Here is an 18,576-nt window from a genome sequence, read left to right as displayed (position 1 = left end):
TTTAGCCACACAGTCATGTATAAGGCATATAGGGGCTGAGTACACAGCCTTGCGGGGCACTGGTGTTGAGGATTATCGTGGAGGAGATGCTTATGTTTGTCCTTATTGATTGCAGTCTGGAAGTAAAGAAGTCGAAGTCCAATCACAGAGAGGAAAGCAGAGTCCTAGGTCTCAGAGGTTGAAGATGAGTTTGCATCTTTGCATTCTACAGCTTTGATGCAGGTAAACTCACAGGCATTTCATCCACGTTGCTGATGTGACTTAATGGATAACTATTTGTTTTTGTCACTTTCTAATTGTGAATCATCGCAACCCAGCAACTTTAGCAGAGGTCTCTTGGTAGTACCTTAGTAATTCTGTTTTTTTTGTAACAACATTGAGCTGTTTTGAAACAATAAACTGCCTACATCAATTAGCTGTTTGAAATTTTTGTTGGACTTAGGGCTTTATTTGGGCCACCTGTTTGGATATTAATATATATTGATAATTTTTAGAAAGCAATGTGAACTTCCAATTAATGAACGAAAGGATGGTATTCCAATATTTTGTGGTTCAAAATGTTAACCAAAATGAAAAGACTAAAAGCGGAAACAATTAAACAGTATTATTGTTGACAACTTGTACTTCAAATTACAGAAAGTATTACCTTGCATTTTAAACACAAACACAAAAATACTTGACAGGCAGACACAATACCGGTCCTTTAAGTGGTCGTACCATACCCCCCAAATCAGTCCAAAATGATACTTAATTGGAGACTTCTGCCTTTTTCCTTGATCTATCGCTTGATAACTGTACTTTGTAATGGGAGCATTACTGCAGATCTTCTTTCTGGTGTGAGGGAGGTAAATCTTCCACCTTCATTTTAATTTGTTTGAGATTTTTTTTACAAAATTCAAGTTCGTGCTTCCACTCACATTCTGGCAAGTTTATGGGCAGCACGGAGGCTCAGTGGTTAGCACTGCTGCCTCACAGCACCAGGGACCCGGGTTTGATTCCTGCCTCGGGCAACTGTCAGTGTGGAGTTTGCATATTCTCCCGGTGTCTGTGTGGGTTTCCTCCCACATCCAAAAATGTGCAGGCCAGGTGAATTGGCCATGCTAAACTGCCCATAGTGTTAGGTACATGAGTCAGGGGTAAATATAGGGTGGGGGAATGGGTCTGGGTGGGTCGCTCTTTGGCGGGTCGGTGTGGATTTGTTGGGCTGAAGGGCCTGTTTCCATACTTAGGGTATTTAAAATCTGAACCATCGGGCCTTTAGACTTCCCCTTAGCTCTGTCAAGTCAGCACAATCTCAGGGCTGCGTCCTGAAGGGACCGATCCAGATACAAGTGAAAAATGAGAAGGGGGTCGTCACCTAGCTGCAGATGGGCTGTGACTAGGAAATATCCTACTTTTTGAATGTAATATTTTCTACAGAAGGTAGAAAGCACAGAGAATAGCAGCATGTATCTATCATTAGGAAAATGCTAAAGTCTATTATAAAGAATGTAATAGCAGAGCATTTAAATGTACATAACATGATCAAGCTACATCAGCATGGCTTCATGAAGGGGAAATCATTCCTAACAAATATGTTAAAATTCAGGAAGGAGTTAACAAGCAGGAGAAAGGGGGAAACCAGTTGAAATAATATATTTGAATTACCAAAAGGTGTTTGATAAGGTTTCATATAGCAGGCTACTTAATAAGATAAACACAGAGAGGATTGGCTTACTGATAGAAGACAGAATTGGGGTAAAGGGTGGCATTGTTAGGATGGCAACCTTTATCTCGTGGATAGTCACAGGAATCTGAGTTAGGACCACAATTATTCACAATATATATATAAATGGTTTGAATAAGGAAAGTGAACACACTGTCAAGTTATGACATAAAAACAGATGTGAAGACAAGGGGTGAGGATGACTCAAAGAATCTGCAGAGGGGTATGGACAATTTAACAAATGAGCAAAAACTTTGCAGATGGAATATACTGTCAGAAAATGAGGTCATGCACTTGATGAGGAAGATGAAGAGATAAAATATTATTTAACGAGGTAAAGCCACAGCACTTGGAAATTTGAGGGTCATTGTACAAGAGTAACAAAATGCTAACATTCAAGTTCAGCAGACAATAGGGAAGGCACATAGAATGTTAGCCTTTAATTCAAAGAGAATAAAGTGTAAAATTAAGGACATTTTGCAAAAATTAGTCAGATCACACGTAGAACACTGAACAGTTTCGGTCCCCTTCTTTAAGTAAACATACACTAGCATTGGTGACAGCCCACAGTAGGTTGACCAGCTTATCCTGGTTATGGAGAGGTTTTCTCATGAGGAGAGGTTGAGTAGATTGGACTCCTGTAATCATTACTGAAACACGAGATTCTTCAGGGATTGACATGGTAGCTGCAGAAAACTGGTTTCCCCTGCCCTGTGGGAGAGATTCGGACCAGAGAGCACAACCTCAGATTAAGAGGCTGCCCATTTCTTCTCAGAGGGTAATGATCCTGTAGAATTCTTTACCATGGACCGTTGTAGAGGTTGAAAAATGTGGTGCTGGAAAAACACAGCAGGCCAGGCAGCATCCGAGGAGCAGGAGAATCGACGATTCGGGCATAAGTCCTAATTCAGAGGTTGGGTCATCAAGTTTATTTAAGGCTGAATTAGACACATTTTTAATCAGTAAGGTAATCCAAAAGATATGGGATAAGGCAAAAAGAAATTAAGTTGAGGATCATCAGAACAGGTATCTCACTTGATGGTACAGCAGACCCGTTGGGCTGAATGGTTTACTTCTGCCCCTAGGTTTGTATAATAATTACAAACAGACTCTAGATGGAATGGGTTGATTAGCATTTATTCAATCTAGACTTGCCGGAATCAAAAAAGGGCAAATATTTATTTCAGCTTAAAATGGTGAGTAAAGCTGTGGTAAACATCTGAAACTTTGTTCACTGGAATGGTTGATAGTGTATTACTGAACCAGAGAGAACAGAAAGTCCAGTGTTTGATACAAACACAAACATTCCAAGCAAGGCAGCAAGAGTATACCAGTTTTCCTTATGGTTTGGTTGGGTGCTGATAGGAATAGAAGTGAATTTGACAGAGTCCAAACAAATCCCAGTGGATGATCTACCTCCTGCTCAAATCTGTATAAACATCATTCGTTATTAGTCGAATTGACAATGTAGAAGGCAAATTGTTGACTAAATATCAGAACAAACTGAAAAGAGAACTTTTCATCAACAACACTAGAACTAATGAGATGATGCTATGGCTTTAAGAGGGTATTCAGCTTGAGAGGTCTTTGTATTTAAAGAGTTGGAACAATGGAGACAGTCTGGCTGAGTGTGGCCAGCTCTCTCAAACCAGGCTTTCTAGTTTTTTTTAGTTTTTATGTTTATTTTTAAGGAATTGCTGTTTGTGGACTTGAAGTATAGCTATCTTGTCCTTTTCTCAGTTACAGCTAGAAGCTAGGGTTTCTCTTTGCTGCTAAATTACCCAAGAGACAAATCTATTTTTCTGAATTTACCTTTTTGCCAAAGGGTGTGTTTATGGGATGTTACTATATTGGAACAGTTAGTTAGTAATAGTTACTCTATCTATTGTGAAGTTTTCCAATAGAGTCAAGTTATTCCAAATTCCTCTTTCCCTGGTTGTATTTTAACTATAGCATTTAAACAAATTGTGTTTTAGTTAATATTGGGCAGTTTGACCAATTGAATTGCATCTGGAACATAGCGTGTTCCATCTGCCTGTAAAATAACAGAGTTAGGGTCTAGGCCATGATCTTAAAATATTTTGGGGGATCTGGTGTGGTCCATAACACTAACTACATCTATTCACTCCCATTGATCCCTAATTAAAAGAATGGACAGTGGGAAGTGCCCACAGAACTGCCCCCAGCAAGGCTTGAAGGATGAAGTGAAAAAAATTCATTAGCTAATGAAGAGGCAACATAAAAGTTATTGGGTTCCCATGTCAGACACTGAACCCTCGAAGCTATGTTGATGAGGTAGGAAGAAGAGTCACACTTGATAAAATGTTAAGTCTGTCTCTCTCCAGAGGCTGCTAATTCATGCAGAGTTTCTCCAGCACTTTACGTACAGAGTATCTGCAGTATTTTGCTTTTATTACTGTTTTGTCCTGTTGTGTAAATTGTTGCAATAATTTGATATTTGGCTTTGTTTTATTTGTCCTGATGAGTGCAAAGTCAACGTGCTTTAGTAATTTGATTTCCTATCGCTGAAAGGAGGTGCATAATTTTGCAAAACATTGATGAGAATTCCCATCCAAATCATCTCAGCAAGAGACAGGAAAGAAATAGTGCCGCAGTTACTGAAAGATTTCTATTGGAAGGAGTGAGGTAACAGAATGCCATCATTAGGAATTAGGGAGGGGAAGAACGGTTGCACGGAAGACAGAAGGAGATGAGGACTGTTAACATGACACATAGTCAGTAAGCTGAATGTGGAACAATGTTCATTTTAACTCCAATTCTAATCTTTTAAAAAAAACAGTCCACCTTTAAGTAGTGAAGTGATCAAAATTGGCTAGTCTAAAGTAGAAATTAAAAAGATCTTAGTGGGGAATGTCCTAAACTCCATATCTGTGCATGTAGTCAGCATATAGCACATATAAAAATCTATATTGTGCAGCTCTGCCTGACCAATATTCACACTCCTGATCAACACTGGCAAAAGCACCGACACACATTTTATGGCGACCTGCAGGAACCTGCCCATATAACAGTGAGCCCATTTGAAAAGTAGCTAGCATGTAAAGTCTGATTGTGATACAGCATGCTATAATTAAAAAAAAATAATTCTCAAGAGCTGTCAAAAAACAGAGCTTATGTCTGACACTTAGCTTGGAACTAAACAGCAAAACAGGGCAGCACTTCTAGAGGCTGCTCACTTGCTCATTCCACAGATCCAGTCACATCTCACACTGTAATAGCCTATGGATACATAGAGTCACTATGCTACAGCATGCAGAGGAGAGCAGTTAGAATATATTAAACACAAACAGATAATACATCTTGTAGTACATTTAATACATTAAAAAAACCATACAACACAGGAAAGCTGCTTTTTCTCTCGATAATACATCACCGTGTCCAGTAGGAATTGGAAAATAAATCTATATTGCTCTCAAATGAGGCACTAATACCTCAGCGCACCCACGGAGCAAGAGATTTTCAAGCCCCTTTATGCTCAGCAATGCAATCAAAACTTTTATTCACTTAGACTGCCTGAAAAGACTTTGACAAAGTGGTTACAGGCCTGCCACTTGTGCAGGGATGGGATGGTGGATTGAGGGAGTTTATAGGCTTGAATGTTAGTTAACCTCCCTCCTTTCCTAGGTTATGGGCAAATAAAATGATTGAACAAGCACAATGAAGATACTTGCTCCCAGACCTGCTCTGCATTGTCGATTGGGTGGAGTATTTATACCAAGACACGTTGTGTTTATCAGGGAGACAGCAGTGTAATAGAAATGCTAACCCTATCAGTGCTCTGGGGTGAGTAGAGGAGGAAAGACTGGAGATAACACAATTGACCTCTGACATCTGCTGGGCTTGAATCAAACTGAAAGACAGAAACAGAAGGTCATGCTAGACACTACGAGAGACAGCAGCACAGATTTCCCAAATCCCATCACTATTTTCTTGTACCAGATCCAAACACTATCTTTAGTACAGCAATACAAGCTTGAAGTAAAAAGTTTCCCATTAATTTCTACACATCTTTGCTGCTGAGTTAGGGAGTCCCCACTCAATGAGGCAGTAGTACTCAGAGGAACCCTTACCAAACTTCCACAGGAAAACCTGCAAGATGAAATACAAGAGAAACAGGATGCAGTTGCCCTGGCATAACATGTTGGTCAACTAGGACATGTGGGCTGAACACGGAGTAAGATGGTTTTAGGTTTTGGACTTAGTTGTGGCCAGTAAAAACTAGGGAGTAATGTGAACGAAAAATTACCTGTTGTATCTGTGGGCAATTACAATCAGTGCTCTTATTCAATTTAAAGAGGAGTGCTGTCAACTTACAGTTGTGCTCTTGTAAGTTCAGTGTCAAACTGTAATGAGATCAGGGAACGGATTAGTACGCAAAAATGAGCATGGATCGATAAACAAACTGAGAGCGTGCTCTGGGGACAGGAGGGCTGAAATCAAAGCACACTATGGCCATGCAAGTTGCACGAACCAAGACCAGAGTGTAGTGATTATAAGGAGGTCAGGAATGATTATAAGGACATCAGAGAGCATGAGTTCCATGGTTGGGGCCCTGGCTGACAGATATAAAGTGAACTGAAAAGGTGTTGCTGGAAAAGCGCAGCAGGTCAGGCAGCATCCAAGGAACAGGAGATTCGACATTTCAGGCATAAGCCCTTCTTCAGGAGGGCTTATGCCCGAAATGTCGAATCTCCTGTTCCTTGGATGCTGCCTGACCTGCTGCGCTTTTCCAGCAACACCTTTTCAGCTCTGATCTCCAGCATCTGCAGACCTCACTTTCTCCTCGAAGATATAAATTGAAGTCTCAGACACATTCTGTTCATTCAGAGCTGGCTGGGTGGAAGCTGGACCAGTGTCAAGTACTATGCACGTGTAAATAAAGGGTGACTTGGTGACAGGATACAGGCCTCTGTGGAGTTTCAAACTGTGGATTGCGACCCTAGTGGGATTACCATCTGAACTTTTGGTTCTGAGACTACAATAGTTGCAATGAGGATCTAACTGAGTACCAACAGCTGAGCGCCTCTCTGAATGCTTGCATTTTTACAATATTGGGTGCAGTTTAACTGGTTGACCTTAGAATGTCCTGTCCTGGAAAACACGGGTAAAGGTGCTTTCATCTAAAACTAACTCTTCAATCTAAGCAGCTCCCCTACTCTCTGGGTGGCAATGGCCTAGTGGTATTATTGCTAGACTGTTAATCCAGAAACCCAGGTAATATGCTGGGGACTCAAGATCGAATCCTGCCATGGAACACAGCGGAATTTGAATTAAATTAAAAAAAAACGGAATTAAGAGTCTAATGATGACCATGAATCTATTGCTGATTGTCAGGAAAAACCCATCTGGTTCACTGACATCCTTTAGGGAATGAAACTGCTGTCCTGACCTGGCTTGGCTTACATGTGACCCCAGACCCAGAGTAATGTGGCTGACTCTTCAACTGCTCTCTGGGCAATAAGTTCTAGCCCAGCCAGCGATGCCCTCATCCCTTGGATGAACAAGAAATGAAAACACCTTCACTCTCAAGTCTCTCTCCCTCCCCCACTCATTCGGTTTTGCAACTATGGCAATTTTCAAACAGCAAAATGGAAGCACAGTGGGAAAAGCATTGGCACAGAATTGGAGAGCATATTAGATTTGATGTACCATATGTTTAAAACAAAAGTAAGGTTCAGTTCAAAATTGCAACTTTATTGCTTTTAGAAACAAATTTTAGATTATAACTACCGCTCTACACTCAGCTGCAGAGGTTACAGCATCTATCTACGAGTTTGTGCCTCAGGTTCCCTGGACAGATGACTCTCCAGATTATGTTCTCCAAGGAGAACAAAGCAGAAACATACTCTCTGTGAATGATCTAATGAAGGGGAGAAATTCTGCAGATGTGAGGTTCATTCTAGATGTGGATCATCCGGAGTCCCTACTTAAAACCAGATAGACCGAATCAAACTCATGTAGTTATACAACACAGAAAACCACTTGGTCCACTGTGCTAACTCTTTAAAAGAGCTACTCAACAAGTTCCACCACCCCATTGCCCTCCTGCAGCTGAATAAAGTAGAACCTCTTCAATGCATCCAATTCCCTTGGAATGGCAACCATCCTTGCAGGCTGCTGATTCCATAAATCCCGCTGTGTGCTAAAAACAAAACTCCCCACGTTACTAATTAAAGAAATAGGTGAGGGAACTGAGAGCTATCCACTATTCAGCTTGGATCCTTGCTCCAAATGTGTTATGCCACTGAATTAGGAAAGTAATTGTTTCTTCATTTCTGTAATTTATGAATAAGTGAGAGGAAGGAACAGTAGGGAAAAAAGGGACTTTTCAGAGCTGAGAGTTTATTGGGTCAGTGAGCACTCATCGTGAAAACTCTGTGCAAAATAAAAGGCATAAGAGGAGCTGATGAAAACACTGAAATTAGGAACAGGAGTAGGCCATTTGGGTCCACCATTCAATATAATCAGAGCTGACCATCCTACTTAGCACCCTGTTCCCACTTTCTATCTATGCCCTTCGATCCACTTAACACCAAATATGATATCTAACTTCTGGAAAACAATTAAACGCTTTGGCCTCAACTGCTTCCTGTGGCAGGGAATGCCACAGGTTCACCAACCTCCAGGGTGAAGAAATTCTTCTCATCTCAGTCCTCAGCAATTTGAAAGCAAGGGTCAAGTCAATAACAAGTAGTCCAGGTGCAAGTTTAAAAGCATGGTAGTGTAGCTCAGTCATGTGGAATGCCCATCCTGTGGCATGTGGAGAATCATGGACATGATGGGACTGAAATGAACGAGCGTGCAGGAACTCAAGGTCAAGGTTTTCCAACTTCAGCAGCTGCTAGAATCATCGCAGTGCAGTGCTGAAGATTAGAACTGTGGGGTTGGCACTTATAGAAGTGGTCACATTAGAGGTAAGAACTCTGCAGGCAGAAAAGGATTGGATAATTATCATGATTATTGGGCACATTGTGCAGGTGTCTTCAGATGGTATCTTGCTGACTAATCAGTTTTCCATTCTGAATATGTTGAGGGCAGCAGACTCTCAGAGGAATGGTATTGTGTTATGAAATTCCATAGTTAGGGTTGTAACTCCAGAATGCTATGTTGTTTTCCTGGTGCTAAGATCAAGGATGGCAATGAGCAGCTGCATGACATTCTTTTGGGGAGGGCACGGTCCATACTGGCATCAATTACACTGATGGTACCCTGAAAGCAGAGTTTAGGGAATTAGGAAAGGTATTGATAAACAGGATCTTGAAGACAGTAATCTCAGTATTATCCCCAGTATCAGGGATAAGAAGAATGAGTGAAGTAACACATGTCTGGCGAAGCGGTGCAGAAGACCATAAAATATAGGAGCAGAATTGGGCCCACTGAGTCTGCTCTGTGACTTGATTATGGCTGATGTGTTTCTCAACTCCAATATCCTACCTTCGCCCTATAATGTTTAATCTCTTTACTAATCAAGAAGCTATAAATCTGTTTCAAATATATTTAATGGCTTGGCCCCCACAACCCTCTGCAGCAACGAGTTCCAGAGATTCACCACTCCTCTCATTTCAGTTCCAAAGGTTGTCCTTCACTGAGGGTCTGCCCTCAAGCCCTAGTCTCTCCTCCTAGAAACATCTTCACCACATCCACTCTCTCCAGGCCACTCAGTATTCTGTAAGTTTCAATAAGATTTCTCTCTTATTCTTCTAAATTCCATCAAGCACAAACCCAGTGTCCTTGACCGCTCCTCAGATGACAAGCTCATGTTGTTGGGGAGGCTTTGAACAAGCTTGTCAGAGTGATGGGACCCAGAGAAGGAATTATAAGACCATAAGAGATCATAAGACATAGGAGCAGAAGTTAGTCCACTCAGCCCAATGAGTTTGTTCCACCATTCATGTTTGGTAAGTTTCTCATCCCCATTCTCCCACCTTCTTCCTATCACCCTTGATCCCCCTCGACAATTCAGGGAGAAGAAAAACAATACAGGTAATAGGAGTAAGAAAAATGGTAAAAACAAGTGGAAGGCAGCAGAAACAAATAGAGATCAAAGAATCAAAAGACAAAATAAGGTTAAACAATAGAATTAAAGACACTCTAAATGCACATAGCAATCTTACCAGTTGGTGAACTAATGGCACAATATCAAAGAGTTATTATAGAGAATTGGCTGCTCAATCAAACGTGCAGTTGGAAAAAGCATAGCAGGTCAAGCAGCATCAGAGGAGCGGGGGAGTCGATGTTTCAGGTCAGAACCTTTGATTCTGATGAAAGGTTCCGACCTGAAACGTTGACTCCCTTGATCCTCTGATGCTACTTGATCTGCTGTGCTTTTTCCAGCTCCACACTTGACCAACACTGACCTTCAAGCATCTGCAGTTCTCACTGTCTCCGACGCAGCTGCTCAAGGCTGTGATACAAGTATTCAGGTGTATTCAACTTTTAGGAAAGGGCAGTTCACAGGGGGATAAAAAAGAGGTGGAATAAAGTTTTAATAAGGGAAGGGATAAATACTGCTCAATAGTGAGAAGAGATCCCAATTGGAAGACTAAAACGTGAAATCCATTCGGATGAAGAAATGGGCAAACCTTGACAGTTATTTATAGGATACCAAACAGTAGTGAAATGGATGGGATAGTTAAAAATCATAATAGTAGAGATTCATCTGATAAGAGTATTGTCGTAATCATGGATATTTTATTCATTCACAGAATGTGAGCATCACAGGCTTTAGCCAGTGTTATGGTCCATCTATAACTGTATATGTTACACATGATTTGAGGAGTTAGGTAGTCAGTTATATACAGCAGAATTTCCATTCTCTGACTTGCTCTTGTAGCCTCAGAGGGTATACAGCTGGTCCAACTCAGTTATGGCCAGTGTGTAATGGGATTCAGCAATAATGCCACTGAATGTCAAGGGGTGACAATCAGAATCTCGCTTGTTGAAGGTAGTCATGGCCTGACACTTATATGGCATAAGTATGCATTTGCAACCATGCCTTTTATGGCAATGTTCTGAGCTCCCTTTTTGTTGAGGATTAGAATATTTCTTGAACTTCCTCGTCCACTGCAGAGTTTAATTGTCCACCAATCACAACTGGATGAGGCAAGTCTGCAGAGCTTAGACTTGATCCATTGATTGTGGGAGTGCTTAGTTCAATGTATTGCATGCTGCTTAAGTTTTCAGCTTCATCAGAATCATACCTCATTTTTATGTACGTCTGTCTATCTAATGAGCACTAAATATGTGGAGGATGAATTCACATAATCTATAAAAATGGTTTTCTGGAGCAGTGTACTGCTATTTAAAAACAACATTATTGAAACCAAACCTAGAGTCTTGAACCTATAAAGGTACGAGGGGCAAGCTGATTGTGGTAAACTGGAAAATGCAAAGAGGTATGACTGGATACAAAGGCTTGTATTTAACACGTGGTTCACAACAAATATACATTCTTTAAGATACAATGTAAAGTGACAGAATGAATCAAAAGCTTCAGAACGAAGGCACCTCTAGGTAGAAGCGGTCATAAAGTGACTGAATTGTAAATCCTATTTAAGGGGGAGATGATTGGGTCCAAGTCTAATACATTAAAATGAAATAAGGGCAACCATGCAGATATGTTAGCTGAACAAGTTGAAGTGAACTGGCATTCTCGGGTAGAGGGTAAATCAATAGACATTTAAAGGAATATTTGAGAATACTACAAGTATATCCCGGCTGGAAAGAAAAGAAGTCCAAGGTGAGGACCCACCAGCCATGGTTTACTGAAGCTGGGGAAAGCATCAACTTAAGGAAACATCACATAACTGAGCAAAGATGAATGGCAGGAATGGTAATTAGGCCTACAGATGCTGGAGATCAGAGTACTGCTGGAAAAGCACAGCAGGTCAGGCAGCATCCGAGGAGCAGGAAAATCGACATTTCGGGCAAAAGCCCTTCATCAATCTCCTGATGAAGGGCTTTTGCCCGAAATGTCGATTTTCCTGCTCCTCGGATGCTGCCTGATCTGCTGTACTGTTCCAGCACCACTCCAATAAGGAATGACAATTAGTCAGAATAAAGTACAACTGAGAATGACTGAAAATTTAATCAGAAGAATAAATGAAGAGGATGAGAGAAACTTGCGAGGATTGTAAAAATGGATCGTGAACATTTCTACAAGTACATAAAAAGAAATGAAAATGAGTGCTCGTTCTCCAGAGAGTAAGAATGAGGAGTTAGCAATGAATAGTCTGGAAATGATAGTTAATAGGAAGAAATATTTTGCTTTGGTCTTCGCTGGAGGATAAAATAAAATTCCAATCATAGCTTTAAATCAGGAAGTGGTTGAGAGAAAGGAAGACAGCTAACGATCCGCATCCTTGAACGCCAACTAGCCATGAAACGACATGACCAGCTATCCTTAGTAGCCACACACGCAGATGACAGGCAACATGAGCTCGACTGGGACAACACTACTATTATAGGGCAAGCCAAACACAGAACAGCCAGGGAATTCCTAGAGGTATGGCACTTATCCACAGATTCAATCAATAAGCACATCGACCTGGACCCAATATACTGACCACTGCAGCGGTCAGCTGGAACGGACAACCGGAAGTGGCAGATTCAAACCACTACAAATGCCATTACAAAGGAATGATCACAGAAGCGCTCCACAGGAGGCTCCCAAGCACTGAGGATGTCACCTAGACAGGGGATGAAACATCTGCAACACAAATTCCCAGTGTGGCGAACAGAACCACAATAACAAGCACCCGAGCTACAAATCTTCTCACAAACTTTGAGAGAAAGGAACTTGATGAAAATGCCATAAGTGAAGTGGTACAAAGCAAACGGATAGAGCTGTGGACTGAAGTTTTTCTGTCCAGATGGATGTCACCCTAGGACCTTAAAAGAGCTTGATACTGAGATGGTAAGGTGCTTAGCATGTTCGTCTTCAGTGGTCAGTACATTGAGTATAGGAGTTGGGACATCATGTTGGGACATTGTACAGATCACTTTTGGAATATTGTATTCAATTCTGGTTTCCTGCTATTGGAAAGATGTTGTGATACTTGAAAGGATTCAAAAATGATTTACAAGGATGCAGCCAGGATTGTAGGGCTTGAGCTGTAGGGAGAGAATGAATAGACTGGAGCTTTTTTCCCTGGAGCAGAGGCTGAGGGTTGACCTTATAGAGGTTTATAAAATCATTAGGGGCATGGATAGGGTGAATAGTCAAGGTCTTTTCCACAGCATTGGGGTGGCAGAGTCCAGAACTCGATGGCATAGGTTTAGGGTGAGGGGGGAAAGATTTAAAAGAGACCTAAAAGGCAACTGTTTCACACAGAGGGTGGTGCATGGATGGAATGAACTGCCAGAGGTGGCGGCGGTGGTGGTGGGTACAATTAAAACAATTATGAGGCATCTGGATGGGTACATGAATAGAAAGCGTTAAGAGGGATATGGGCCAAATGCTGGCAAATGGGACTAGATCAGTTTAGAATATCAAGTCGGCGCAGACGATTTGGATCATAGGGTCTGTATCCGTACAATATGGTGTTGATTGTCCAATTCCCTGGGTTTAGGAAAGGTTCCACCAACAAAAAAGGAATAAACTCTATTCAAGAAGGGAGGGAGTCAGCAAACAGGAAACTAAAATGCCAGTTAGCCGGAGATAAGTTGTGTTGAAAATGTGCTTTGAGACTAGGTAAGTGAACTTGGATGGACCCAGCCAGCCAGCCAGAAGCTGACACTGGATGCCTCTGCCTGATTATGGGCAACTTGTATAAAACAACAGTTAAAGCCTCAACTGGGCATCTCTACCTGAATCTGAGCATCACATTTTAGGAAAAGCCACGTCCATGTGCAGTAAGACTGGATCATATTCGGCATTGGCTAATAATGTGGTCACAAGTATAACTCAGAATCTAACCCAAAAGAAAACAGTAAAGTGGATGTTTGTCATGACTGCACAAGGTTAAGCACCATTTGCAACTCCACAGGTTCTGCAACAATCCATACCCAAATGCACTAAGACCTGGACAATATCTAGGCTTGAGCTGAAAAGTGACAAGTAATATTCACGCTACACAAGTAGCAGGCGATGTCCATCTCCAATAGTAGACAATCTAACTACTGCCCCTTGACATCAATGGTGTTACCTTCACTGAACCCTCCACTGACACAATCCTATAATCACAGTGCCTACAAGAGCAGATCAGAGACTAGGAATACTGTGGTGAGTAGCTCACCTCCATTACACCATCTACAAGGCACAAGTCAGGAGTTTGATGGAATACTTCCAATTGCCTGGAGGGGGTACAGTTTCATCACCACTCAAGATGCTCGACAGATCCAGATCATAGCAGCCTGCTTTTCATCAGATGTGAGCATTGCTGGCCTCGCCACTATTCATTGCACACACTCAATTGCCCACAGGACAGTTAAAGAGTCAACCACATTGCTGAGGATCTGGAGTCACATGTAGGCCAGACCACATAAGAATGGCAGGTTTCCTACCCACAAGGACATGAGTGAACCAGATGGGTTTTTCTGATCATCAGCAATGGTTTCATGGTGATTATTCGACTCTTAATGCCAGATTTTTACTGGAATCAAATCCCACCATCTGCCAGAGCAGGATTTGAACCAAGTCCCCAGAACATTACCTGGATCTCCAGATTAATAATCTAGCAATAATACCATTAGAACTTCAGCTTGGCACCACATCCACAAACATCTACTTCCTTCACCACTGATGCTCAGTAGCAGCCGTGTGCACCATCTATAAGATACACTGCAGAAATTCACTCAGGCATCTTTGAAAGCCACGATTACAATCTACAAGGACAAGGTCAGAAGATACATGGGAACACCATCATCTGCAAATTCCACTCCAAGCCACGCACCATCCTGACTTAGAAATATGTCACTGGGTCAAATTCTGAAATTCCCTCCCTAATGATAGTGTGGGTTTACCTACAGCACATGGACTGCAGCAATTCAAAGCAGCAGCTCACCACCACCTCCAAAGACACAAGAGATGGGTAATAATTGCTGCCCTAACTAGGACACCCACATCCCACAAGCTTATTTTGAGCACAATATAAATGTAAAACCAAATAGTGATTTATTTTGTCCTCTACTCAGAACTCTCAGTAGGACACCTGCAATGACACATTCTGTCAGTCTGAGTTGTACTTTGCTCGCTATGCTAAAAATCTCACAACACCAGGTTATAAGACCAACAGGTTTAACTGGAAGCACGAGCTTTCGGAGCTAGTGTCACACAACCACCTGATGAAGGAGCGGTGCTCCGAAAACTAGTGCTTCCAATTAAACCTGTTGGACTATAACCTGGTGTTGTGTAATTTTTAACTTTATACACCCCAGTCCAACACCAGCATCTCTGAATCTTTGCTAGCTATGTACAGTCCATTTAATTGGTACTCGTGAGGGGAGTGCAATAGTGCAATACTTGAACTTGATTACCTTCATTTTGGGGAAGATGTGGTTTCACACAGGTAAGTTTTCACCTTAACCCTGAATTGAATGAGCTTTAATGTCACTTGTACTTAAATGAGTAGAGTGAAAAGTTTATAAGTTGTCACTTACAGCACCATCTTTAGTAGAAAGGTACAACTGCTTCAGTTACAGGGATGATAGGAGCAGCAACTTTTCTCTGTTTACAAGTCCTCAAAAGTTGCTGTCCCTTGATCTGACATTCAGGCCAATACCAATTTGCAGTCATTATCTCCATATCAATTTTACTGCTTTGTACATCAAACATCTGATGGAATTTGGTTGCCAACCCACTAAAGTCTACTTGACTGGATATGAGACAAACTTAACAATTTGGTCCATCACAGCTAATTTCTGAAATCGCCTGTTGAACTTTTCTGCTAATTTCTTCAGGTGTGCCAGGGCTTTCTGGTTGAAACTATTTTTCCTGTCTTTGATGTTAGCAGCAGTTTATTTTTTGATTTAGAGGACCACAGACCCAGTTTCAATTTGAATGCATTTGCAAAATTGCTCATATGTGCTGTCTCTGCTTGACAGTTCACTGCACAATCATTTCAAGTTAGAAAAAAAACATTTTCAGGCATCAGATCTAAAATCCTTTTCAGAAGGATTGATTTAACCACCTCACATGTAATGCAAGATTAGTTCACTGTACACAGCACAGAGTTTGTTGAGTAAGAATTTAAGCGAGTAGTGATGAAGGGGTCTTGATCAAATCCAGTTTAGATATTAACAAGAATTTTCAATACATGGGAAGATTCGATAACTTCACTCTCTAATGCTTTCTGGTGGATTACAGTGGTCATTCATGCAAAATGCAATAAACAGTTTCTTAACTGGAATGTTTTCTCAAATATACACATTTTGAATTTGTTGGAGATATCCTCAACCCCTTGTTCTCTTGCTATTAGGGGAAAGGGTTGGACGATGCCATTTAATTAGAACATAGAACAGTACAACAGTACAACAGCCCACGATGTACTGCTGAGCATTTATCTTAATCTAACACCAACCTAACCTACATATCCCTCAATTTATATCCATATGCTGGTCCAGTAGTTGCTTAAATGTCCCTAATGTCTCTGACTCTACGACCATTGCTGGCAGTGCATTCCACACACCCACTAGTCTCTGTAAAGAACCTACCTCTGACATCTCTCCAATACCTTCCTCCAATCACCTTCAAATTATGACCCCTCGTGACAGCCACTTCTGCCCTGGGGAAAAGTCTCTGGCTATCTCCTCCTATCAATGCCTCTCATCACCTTGTATACCTCTATCAACTTGCAGCTCTTCCTTCTCTTCTCCAGTGTAAAAAGCCCTAGCTCACTCAACCTCACTTCATAAAATAAGCCCTCCAGCCCAGGCAGCATCCTGGTAAATTTCCTCTGCACCCTCTGTAAAGCATCTATATCCTTCCTATAAGGCGACCAGAACTGGACACTATTCCAAGTGTGATCTAACCAGGGTTTCAGAGCTGCAGCAAAACCTCGCGGCTCTTAAACTCAATCCTCCTGTTAATGAAAGCCAAAACATCAAACACCTTCTTAACAGACCTATCAACTTGGGTGGCAACTTTGAGGGCTCTCTATATATATGGAACCCAAGATCCTGCTGTTCCTCCACATTGCCAAGAATCCTGTCTTTAATACAGTATTCAGCATTCAAATTTGGCCTTCCAAAATGAATCACCTTGCATTTGTCCAGGTTGAATTCCATCTGCCACTTCTTAACCCAACTCTGCATCCTGTCAATGTCATGTTGTAGCCTGCAACAGCCCTCAACACTGTCTACAACACCACCGACCTCTGCGTCATCTGCAAACTTACTATCCCACTCTCCCACTTCTTCAACCAAGTCATTTATAAAACCTACAAAAAGCAGAGGCCCAAGAACAGATCCCTGTGGGACACCACCACTCACCGAGCTCCAGGGGGAATACTTTTCATCCACTACCACTCGCTGTCTTCTTTCGGTCAGCTAATTCTGTATCCAGACAGACACATTTCACTGTATTCCACACCTTCTAACTTTCTGAATGAACCTACCGTGGGGAACCTTATCATTGCCAGAGGTGCTGCAATCCCATTCCTCACTTCCTGTCGTAACTTTGGATATATCTGGTCCGGTCCTGGGGACTTATCTATCTTGATGCTTCCCAGAATTTCCAGCACATCCACTTTCTTAATATCAATCTACTCAAGCCTATTAACCTGTTCTCACAATCAACAAGGTCTGTCTCTCTTGTGAATACTGAAGCAAAAAACTAATTTAGGGGCTCCCCTGCCTCTTCAGACTCCAGGCACAAGTTCTCTTCACTATCCCTGATAAGTGTAGAACGCCTTTGGGTTTTCCTTAATCCGTATGCCAAGGCTTTTTCATGCCCCTTTCCAGCTCTCCTTAGTCCATTTTTGAGTTCTTTCCTTGCTACCCTGTAATCCTCTAAAGCTGTGCTAGACCTTGCTTCCTTAACTTTAAGTAAGCTTCCTTCTTTCTTTTGATGAGAAGCTCCTCTGCTCTTGTCATCCAATGCTCCTTCACCTTACCATTCCTTGCCTGTCTCAGTGGGACAAAGTTATCAAACACTCACACAATAGGTGCTCCTTCGACAATCTCCACATTTCTGTTGTGCCTTTCCCATAGAACAATTATTCCACAATTTATATTCCACAGTTCCTGTCTAATAGCACTATAATTTCCCCTATCCCAACTAAATACCTTCCCATACAATCTGCTCCTATCCTCCCCATGGCTATGGTAAAGGTGAGGCGATTGTGGTCAATGTCATCGAAATGCTCTCCCACTGAGGTAACCTTCAATCTCGCTGAGTACAACAGGATCTTGATCTGATGGGCCAGTGGGCTGAGGAGTAGCAGATGGAGTTTAATATAGATAAATGCGAGGTGCTGCATTTTGGAAAATAAAATCAAAGCAGGACTTATACATTTAATGGTAAGATCCTGGAGAGTTGCTGAACAAAGAGACCTTGGAGTGCAGGCTCATTGTTCCTTGAAAGTTGAGTCGCAGGTAGATAGGTTAGTGAAGGTGGCGTTTGGTATGCTTTCCTTTAGAGGGCAGTGCATTGAGTATTGGGGTTGGCAGGTCATGTTGCGGCTGTACAAGACATTGGTTGGGTCACTTTGGGGATGTTGCGTGCAATCTTAGTCTCCTTCTTATCAGAAGGATGCTGTGAAATCTGAAAGGGTTCAGAAAAGATTTACAAAGATGTTGCCAGGGTTGGAGGATTTGAGCTATAAGAAGCTGAACAGGCTGGGGCTGTTTTCCCTGGAGAGTTGGAGGCTGAGGGTTGACCTTACAGAGGTGTATAAAATCAGCAGCGGGAT

General features: G+C 41.8%; 1 protein-coding gene across 3 annotated transcripts in view; it reads right to left on the bottom strand.

The window, feature by feature from the left end:
• hsf1 (heat shock transcription factor 1) overlaps positions 1-18,576 on the bottom strand; it is a 112,577-nt gene that overhangs the window by 15,061 nt on the left and 78,940 nt on the right. For 2 of the 3 annotated variants that reach the window (XM_060825245.1, XM_060825246.1), the window contains exon 10: positions 5,493-5,576. The exons of the other annotated variant lie outside the window; for it this stretch is intronic. In XM_060825245.1, the coding sequence (XP_060681228.1) occupies positions 5,493-5,576 (84 nt within the window). The remainder of the gene's footprint in view (positions 1-5,492; positions 5,577-18,576) is intronic. 3 annotated transcript variants of the gene reach the window in all.

Source organism: Hemiscyllium ocellatum, chromosome 5 (genome assembly GCF_020745735.1).
Source record: "Hemiscyllium ocellatum isolate sHemOce1 chromosome 5, sHemOce1.pat.X.cur, whole genome shotgun sequence".
NCBI classification, from domain to species: domain Eukaryota; kingdom Metazoa; phylum Chordata; class Chondrichthyes; order Orectolobiformes; family Hemiscylliidae; genus Hemiscyllium; species Hemiscyllium ocellatum.
Note: the sequence above shows the minus strand (reverse complement) of the source record. Positions and strands in the feature narration are given on the sequence as shown.